Raw genomic sequence first — 9,405 nt, forward strand, 5'->3', positions numbered from 1 at the left:
TCCTCCTCCTCCTCCTCCTCCTCCTCCTCCTCCTCCTCTTATCTCTCCTCATCTGTCTCCTGATTCTCTGGTTTCTCTTCTTCTGTCTTCTCCTCAGCTATCTCCTGATCCTCCGCCTCCTTCTCTTGTATCCTTTTATTACCTATGTCCTGAATCTCTTCCTTCTCTATCTTCTGATCTTCCTCTGTCTCTTCACCTATCTCCTGATCGCTCTCCAACTTACAAAGTTCTAAAAATCATTTTATTTAAAAATAAAAAAATGTGCACTAATCTGTTTCCACGAGAGAACGATTTGGCATCGACGCCCGTTGAAATTTCTCAAATGTGATTTTTTTGGGCCACCCTAATATGTCTGCATTACCGACTTATGATAATGTACCGAATGTCGGTAACTTAGAATAGAAGAGAAAGTTGCTTTTTCGGTAAGTTTTCTCGTGCTGTAACAGCTTTACTACCAATATTGTTTAATTAATTAATACATGTTTTTTTAGATATGGATTGGTTGACCATAACATTTGTTATGATCGCTAAGTTTGCGATTACGTCGTCGTACGGTGCTATTTATGTCTTCACGGCCGAACAGTTCCCAACAGTTGTACGGAATGTCGGCCTCGGAGCAAGCTCTACGTTTGCGAGAATAGGTGGTGTCATTGCACCTTACATTAATCATCTAGTAAGTACGATTATAAACAGTTAAATCAATACAATAAAATAAATGCAATACAAAATATTGATACCTCCATGTGGAAAGAAGCTCTCTCTCGGATACGTTTGCAAGATGCAAAAAAAAAAAACTTTGATTTTAGTCGACGAAACTAATCACTCTGATTTTGGTCTTCTAAAATAATAATTCTGGCAGATGATTTCAAATTTCCGGTCATTTCACGGTTTCTTCGGATAGACTTTTTCAATTTTCTCTGAAAAATAAAAGTAGCATTCATATTTTTCCCAAAACGCAAATATTGGTTTTAAATTATAACGTTCATTCTGAGAATGCTTTAACACAACAGAGAAAAACATTGCAAAATTAATTCATTTTTTTAAAAACTTAAATTTTTCACTAAAAAATATGACTTTTTTTGCAAAAAATTGAAGTTAATCTATCAAGAGCGAAAAACAGTGAAAAATAAATTAATTTGTGTAAAATGCTTAAATTTTACCTAAAAAATATGAGTTTTTTTTTACAAAAAATTGAAGTTGAACTTCCAGTTGTAAAAATTGATTTTTAACAAAAAAACGGACTTTAAATAAAATATTTTGAACCAAAAGGATGAATTCTGAAACTAGAAGATCAATTTCGAAATAAAAAGAATAATTTTCGACCATAAAATACAATTTTTCAACGAGATACTTGAATTTTCAACGAAATAGCTGAATTTTTAATTAAAGCAGACAAATTTTCAACAAAATAGTTGAATTTTCATCTAAAATTATGAATATTTATCTGAAATACTTGAATTTTGCACTAAAAAATATGACTTTTTTTACAAAAAAATGAACTTAAACTATCAAGAGCGAAAAATATTGCAAAATAAATTGATTTTCATATTATACTTAAATTTTTCACTAAAGAATATGACTTTTTTATAAAAAAAAATTGAAGTTAAACTTTCAGTTGTAAAAATTAATTTTTAACAAAAAAACGGACTTTAAATAAAATATTTTGAACCAAAAGGATGAATTCTGAAACTAGAAGATTAATTTCGAAATAAAAAGAATAATTTTCGACCATAAAATACAATTTTTCAACGAGATATTTCAATTTTCAACGAAATAGCTGAATTTTTAATTAAAGCAGACAAATTTTCAACAAAATAGTTGAATTTTCATCTAAAATTATGAATATTTATCTGAAATACTTGAATTTTGCACTAAAAAATATGACTTTTTTTACAAAAAAATGAACTTAAACTATCAAGAGCGAAAAATATTGCAAAATAAATTAATTTTCATAAAATACTTCAATTTTTCACTAAAGAATATGACTTTTTTACCAAAAAAAATTGAAGTTAAACTTTCAGTTGTAAAAATTAATTTTTAACAAAAAAACGGACTTTAAATAAAATATTTTGAACCAAAAGGATGAATTTTGAAATAAGAAGATTAATTTCAAAATAAAAAGAATAATTTTCTACTAGAAAATAGAATTTTTCAACGAGATACTTGAATTTTCAACGAAATAGCTGAATTTTTAATTAAAGAAGACAAATTTTCAACAAAATAGTGGAATTTTGAACTAAAAAAATCATAATTTTCCAACGAAAATGGAATAGTAACAGTTTTAGTTTTAAAAAGATGAATTTTCAACTAAAATGATGAACTTTCGAACAATAAGATTGATTTTCAAGTGTAAAAATTAATTTTCGAACACAAAATACAATTTTAAAACAAAATGCATGGGTTATAACGTAAGAGTTAAATTTTTAATCAAAGGAGACAAATTTTCAACCAAATAGTTGAATTTTGAACTTGTAAAAAAAAAACAATTTTCAATAGAAAATTGAAGTTTCATTTTTAGTTAAATTTTTTTTATCTTAACCGATGAATTTAAAACTATAATGTTGAATTAAAAAAAAATAGTTTTCAACAAAAACAATTAATCAAATTTTCAACCAAATAGTTGAATTTTTAACCAAAAAAAATATATATATATAATTTTCCATTTTTTTTCTTCCGATTTTATTTTTAAAAAGATTTATTTTCAACTAAAATGATTAATATTTATCTGGATTACTTGTGTTTTAACCAAAAGGATGATCTTTTAAACAGTAAGATTCATTTAAAAAAAATTAATATTCTACCAAAAAATATAATTTTTAACAAAATACATGGATTATAACCGAACTTGAAAAAATCAATTTTTAACAGAAAATGGAATGAGATGAATTTTCAGCTAAAATTATGAAATTTTAAGTGGAATAATAATTACCTTTTTGTTTCATGAATAAACATTGTTTTCAACCAAAAAAGATTAATTTTGAAACAAGAAGATTAATTTCGAGATAAAAAGAATAATTTTCTATCAAAAAATACAATTTTTTAACAAAATAGTTGAATTTTTAACAAAAACAAAAAAATATATATAATTTTCCATTTTTTTTCTTCAAATTTTATTTTTAAAAAGATGAATTTTCAAATTAAATTATGAAATATTCAAGTGGAATAATAGTTACATTTTCATGTTATGAACAAAAATTGTTTTCAACCAACAAAGATTAATTTTGAAACCAGAAGATTAATTTCGAGATAAAAGGAATAATTTTCTACCAAAAAATACAATTTTTCAACAAAATAGTTGAATTTTTAACAAAAACAAAAAAATATATATAATTTTCCATTTTTTTTTCTTCAAATTTTATTTTTAAAAAGATGAATTTTCAACTTAAATTATGAAATATTCAAGTGGAATAATAGTTACATTTTCATGTTATGAACAAAAATTGTTTTCAACCAACAAAGATGAATTTTGAAACCAGAAGATTAATTTCGAGATAAAAGGAATAATTTTCTACCAAAAAAATACAATTGTTTAACAAGTCACTTGAATTTTTAACGAAACAGTTGAATTTTGAACCAATAACAAAAAATATATAATTTTCCATTTTTTTCAAATTTTATTTTTAAAAAGATGAATTTTTAACGAAAATTATGAAATATTCAAGTGAAATAATAGTTACATCCAAGTAATTTTATTTCCAACCTAAAAGATGATTTTTCAACTAAAATGATAAATATTTAAATGAAATACTTTAATTTTTGACCGAAAAGAAAAAGATAATTTTCTACAAAAAAAGCCAATTTTTTCAACAAAATACGTGGATTTTAAATGAAATAGTTGAATTTTCATCCAAAAAAGTTAAAATTTCTACCAAAAATAGAGTAGTTGAATTTTCCGTTAAAAATTTAATTCCTAACCAAAAAAAATCGGATTTTTAGAAAAATAGTTAAATTTTCGGTAACAAAATTCATTTTCATCCAAATAAAGAAAAGTTTGTAAAAAAAAACTCATTTTTTAACTAAAGAAATTAATTAAAATGATCAATATTAAACTGGAATACTTAAATTTTCAATTAAAAAACAAAGAATTTTTAAAGAATGATATTCAATTTCAAAGTAAAAAAATTATTTTCTACCAAAAAAGTCGATTTTCTACGATAAAAAGTCTTTTTTTTTAACAAGTTACATGAACTTTCAATAAAATAAATGAATTTTTAAGTTTAAAACACAAATTTAGATTCAAATTCTTAAATTTCCACAAATTACATGAATTTTCAAAAAAAAGAGATTAATTTTCAATAAAAAGTATCATTTTTCAACCAAATAGTTGAATTTTCCGTCAAAAGTCGAATTGTACTGGAATAGTTAAATTTTTATTTGAAAAATTGATTTTCAATAAATTAGTTACATTTTTAAAAATAGATTCTTTTTCTTTTTACAAAATTTGGAAGAAGGAACTTTTAAATCGTGATGAATTTTAACTTGGAAGAGGGATTTTTTTAAAAATTCTTTCTTCTAAATCAGAGTTTTAATTATTGAAAAAGATTCCCGCTCCATGTAAAAAATTCTCTGTTCCAAGTGAAATTATATTTCTTTATTCAAGCTCCCTCTTCTAAAATTAAAACGATAATTATTGTCACTTATATGCCCTGAAATTTTAAATAAAGTAGAAATAACTTTTCTAAATTGATGAAAATTATAAAAATAATGTAAGCTTTAATTTTCCTACGATCAGAAATAAATTCCCGGTTTTTTACATTCAATTCCCTCTTTTTTTCAGTGTTTTTTCCTTTAACGTGGATGTATTGAACCAAGAGTAAGTACTAAACTCTAAAATTTTATTTTGCAGGCTAATGTTTGGTATCCTTTACCAAACGTTATTTACGGAGCGGCCGCACTTTTCGCAGGCCTCCTGTCACTATTATTGCCAGAAACTCTCAATAAGAAATTACCCGAGTCCATCCAAGATGGAGAACAGTTCGGAAAGTAAGCTGCTCTCTTTAAATTCTATTCTTTATTTTAAACGAGTTTCGTTATTTAAAAATTCTTGTCAAAACAAGTTAAGTCATTTATTCGCATCGGCCGTAGATTCGTTATTTAAAAATACTTGTCAAAAAAATTAAGTCATTCATTCGCATCGGCCGTAGATTCCTTACTTAAAAATACTTGTCAAAACAAGTCAAGTCATTCATTCGCAGCGGCCGTAGAATCGTTATTTAAAAATACTTGTCAAAACAAGTTAAGTCATTCATTCGCATCGGCCGTAGATTCGTTATTTAAAAATACTTGTAAAAAAAATTAAGTCATTCATTCGCATCGGCCGTAGATTCCTTATTTAAAAATACTTGGCAAAACAAGTCAAGTCATTCATTCGCAGCGGCCGTAGATTCTGGAAAACCTATAATTCTGTTTTCCTTCTCGTTAAATTATCGCAACTCTGATTAGTTCTCAATTACAATAATCAAATTGAATTTGCCAGGAAAGTCAAAAAGAAGAAAAAGAAGGTTATGGATCAGCAGATGAGTGAGCTCGAATCTTTGAAGCCCTTGAAGCCCCAAGAAAACGGAATTCACGAGAAGCAAAACGGATGACGTCGTTGATAGGAAAAAAAAAGTTTGGTTATCCTCAAAGTATTTTATGCATTCCTCTCCGTACCCTTAAAAAGAGTATTGGCGAAAAGTGCTCAGCACACGAATCATCGAAAAGAAAGTGGTAGCGCAAATCCAATTTTGTCAATAGTGTACCAAGAGTTCAATTATAAAATAGTTGAATTTAATTGGCAAAATAAGCGTCAATTCGCATCGAATCTTCCGAGGTTCAAAATGGTATGAACAAATGTTCAAAAATAGGTACAATTAATCAGGTTCATTACGTCGATATTGTTATACTTTCTACGAGTTTTTTTTTTTATAAAACAATAACTGATGCAAAAAAGAAAAAAAAAACTAAAAGGGCGGGTAATTTTTTACTTGAAGGGGATCTAAAACACCCTCCATTTGTCTTCAATAGGAATAAACATATAACTTGGATTATTTTTTATATTTTCTAGATTAATCTTATTTGAATTTTTAAATTAAATTCATATAAGATAAGCCTGGAAAAAATAAATTTAAAAAATCTAGGTTACAATATACACAGATACCGACAAGTATTTCGACAAATGTGTTCGCAACGAAGAAAGTATACGTGTGCTTTTTAAAGCCTCGAGTTAATATTTTCCGCAATAGAAACGGAAATGGCAATTCTAACTGTAGAATTTCTTGCTCTCTTTATGTTCCTCTCAGTTTTTTTTACTTGAACGGCGACTTTTGGTGAACCTGCCTTTTTTAAAAAACCATTTGAATAATGAAAAATATTTTATAAGCAAGTATCGTTAGAGATCTAAATTTAATTTCTATCATGTTTTTATCTTTTTATAAAATTTTTGCATTGCTTAGGAATACAGTTAAATCTCGTTGTCTTCGTCTGACACTTATCATGTAAAATAATTTAGTTTTGTTATTTTCTAGTGTCTGAATCGTCTTATTTTAAAATTTTTTAAATATTTTTTTAGGAACTATTTTGTTAACTTTTAAGACAAATGCCAGAAGTCTAAAATGAAGAAAAAAATATCATTGATAAATTATGCGAGGTGACAATTTTTATTTATTGTCAAAGCATAATATTTATTCATTTCATTTTCGAAATATCATTTGTGTTCTCTGACATTGATATATTTTCATGCTGCATGTATTTAACTATCATAGTCTATTTGTAATAAATAAATGTTTATTTTTAAAATTATTTTTCAATTAGAGACTCAAAGTCAATAAATGCATTCAATTTAAACAGGGTTTTATGGTTATTTATAAAAAAAATCCTTTCCTATTTCTTCGGTTTGATGATTGATTTTCTGAAATATTTAGTTTTCTTATTATAATTGCGTTTTTTTCAGTTTTAATTTCTAAAAAAAGATTTGTTTATCAACTGGAAAGAAATCATATTCATTACATAATTTACAAATAAATCTTGAAATTCTTAAAATTATGATTGGGTTTCTAAAATTATGGTATTTTATGGTTTCAATTTATAAGAAAGAATAGGTTAATAGAAAAGTTGAAACTTTAAGCAACATTTTTTAGTCAAGAAGAACATTCAAATTTGAAGAGAATTCAATCAAAATGTTGAATTTGCAAGCCAAAAAGAGCATTTATCTACAAAACAGTTCAATTTTCAACCACAAAATATGAAACTTTAATAAAAAAGTTAATTTTTAACAAAATAATTGAAGTTCCTATACAATTGTTGAACTTCAAATCCAAAAGATATAAATCTTCAACAAAAAAGTTAATTTAAAAAAAAATGTTTAATTTTTTATGAAATTATTGAATTTGCTACCAAATTCTTAAAATTTCAAACCAAAAAGATGAATTTTCTACAAAAGAAACAAAATAACGAATATTCGACCAAAAAATACGAATTTTAAAACAAAAAGATAAACTTTTAACTAAGAAAGATTTCTCATTCATAAAAGGAAAAAAATTTCAAATGAAATGTGCAATTTTTAAACCACAAAAGTACATTTTCTACAAAATAGTTGACTTTTCAACCGAAGATATAAATTTCTAATTAAAAGAATGATACTTCAATTAAAAAAACCGATTTTTAAGCAAATAGTTAAATTTTCAATCAAAGAGGTGAGCTTTCTACCAAAAAAGGAAAAATTCTCAACAAAAACATGAATTTTTAAATTAAAAGATCAATTTTCGACCAAAAATGGAATAAATACATTTTTCAGTTAAAAAAAATTAATTTATGAGAAATAAAAAAAAGAAGTTGCAACATAATAGTTAAGTATTAAAGGAAGAAGATGAATTTAGAACGAAAATTATGTAACATCGTAAAAAAATGAATTTTTAAGAAAGTAGTTCCACCTTGAACTATAAGTATATGTTGAATTTTCCACCAAAAAAGGCGAATTCACGACGAAAAATATAATAATTGATATTTTAACGACAAAAGAAGAATTTGCCATAAAATAGTTGAATCCGCAGCCATAATAGATTGATTTACACCCAAAAAGTGCGTTAAAAAAAAAAAAAAAAAAAAAGAAAGGATTTCTACGTAAAGAGATAACTTCTTAAACCAAAAAAACGAATTTTTATTAAACGAGTTGAATTTCCAGCCAAGAAAATTTGTTCAGTCAATAAAGAAAACAATAAAAATTTTATTAAGGCATTACGTTTCTTTAATTTACAAAAGGGTGAATATTTCAGAAAAAATTGTCGAAAATTTTCTAACTATTTCAGATTTTCTCTCATGAGTTTTAAATCCCCTGCCTTTTTCAGTTTTCCCTGACCATTTTCAAATTCTCTGACACTTTTAGTTTTTCCGGATCATTTTAAAATTCCTTGACACATTTAGATCTTCCCTGACAAGATTTAAATTTCCTGACTCATTCAGGTTTTCTCTGATAAATTTTAAAATCCCTGACCAGTTTCAAATTCCCTGCTTCTTTCCGGTTTTCCCGGGGCAATGTTAAATTATCTGACGCTTTCAGCTTTTCCATGACCCATTTTAAAGTCCCTGACCAGTTTCAAATTCTCTGACACTTTATGTTTTTTCCCGAACATTTTAGAATTCTCAGAACCTTTCAGGTCTTCCCTTACAAGATTTTAATTTCCTGACTACGTCAGGTTTCCCCTGATGGTTTTTAAAATTTCTTTCAATTTTCCCCAGACCAATTTGAAATTCTGTGACGCCTTCAGATTTTTCATGGCCAATTTTAAATTCCCTGACTCTCGCAGTTTTTACTGGACCAATTTTAACCTGAATCCTTCAGGTTTTCCCAAGACAATTTTTAATTCCATGACCAGTTTCAAATTCCCTGCCTCTTTCATGTTTTTCCGGAGCAATTTTAAATTCTCTGATGTCTTCAGTTTTCGATGACCAATTTTGAATTCCTGACTCTTTCGGGTTTTCCAGGACCAATTTTAAATTCTCTGACGCCTTCAGGTTTTCCAGGACCAATTTTAAATTCCCTGACTCTCAGGTCTTCCCTGATGAGTTTTAAAGATTCCTTCAATTTTTTCCGGACCAATTTTTAATTCCCTGACGCCTTCAGGTTTTCCATGACCAAATTAAAATCCCTCGCTCTCAGTTATTCCCGGACCAATTTTAAATTCTTTGGCCAGTTTCAAATTCCATGACATGACCATTTTCAAATCCCCGGACTCTTTCAGGCTTTCCCGAAACAATTTTAAATTCTCTGACGCTTTCATTTTTTTCATGACCAATTTTAAATTCTCTGACCAGTTTCAAATTCCCTGAAACTTTCCGTTTTTCCCGGACCAATTTTAAACTGACGGCTTCTGGTTTTCCATGAGCAATTTTAAATTCCATGACTCTCAGTTATTCCCGGACCAATTT

General features: G+C 26.6%; 2 protein-coding genes across 7 annotated transcripts in view; one reads left to right on the forward strand and one right to left on the reverse strand.

Moving 5' to 3' along the window:
- Positions 1 to 5,931, forward strand: part of LOC117181470 (organic cation transporter protein-like) — a 104,022-nt gene extending 98,091 nt beyond the window's left edge. For all 4 annotated transcript variants that reach the window (XM_033374152.1, XM_033374149.1, XM_033374153.1 and 1 more), the window contains exons 9-11: positions 492 to 673; positions 4,847 to 4,983; positions 5,477 to 5,931. In XM_033374152.1, coding sequence (XP_033230043.1) covers positions 492 to 673; positions 4,847 to 4,983; positions 5,477 to 5,588 — 431 coding nt within the window. In that variant the 3' untranslated portion in view covers positions 5,589 to 5,931. The remainder of the gene's footprint in view (positions 1 to 491; positions 674 to 4,846; positions 4,984 to 5,476) is intronic.
- Positions 1 to 9,405, reverse strand: part of LOC117181471 (DDB1- and CUL4-associated factor 12) — a 251,124-nt gene that overhangs the window by 92,372 nt on the left and 149,347 nt on the right. Inside the window, exon 1 of one of the 3 annotated variants that reach the window (XM_033374157.1) lies at positions 738 to 879. The exons of the other annotated variants lie outside the window; for them this stretch is intronic. The gene's annotated coding sequence lies outside the window, so the exon portion shown is untranslated. Of the gene's footprint in view, positions 1 to 737; positions 880 to 9,405 lie in introns of those variants that run through there. 3 annotated transcript variants of the gene reach the window in all.

The sequence above is a fragment of the Belonocnema kinseyi genome, chromosome 10 (genome assembly GCF_010883055.1).
Source record: "Belonocnema kinseyi isolate 2016_QV_RU_SX_M_011 chromosome 10, B_treatae_v1, whole genome shotgun sequence".
Taxonomy (NCBI): Eukaryota; Metazoa; Arthropoda; class Insecta; order Hymenoptera; family Cynipidae; genus Belonocnema; species Belonocnema kinseyi.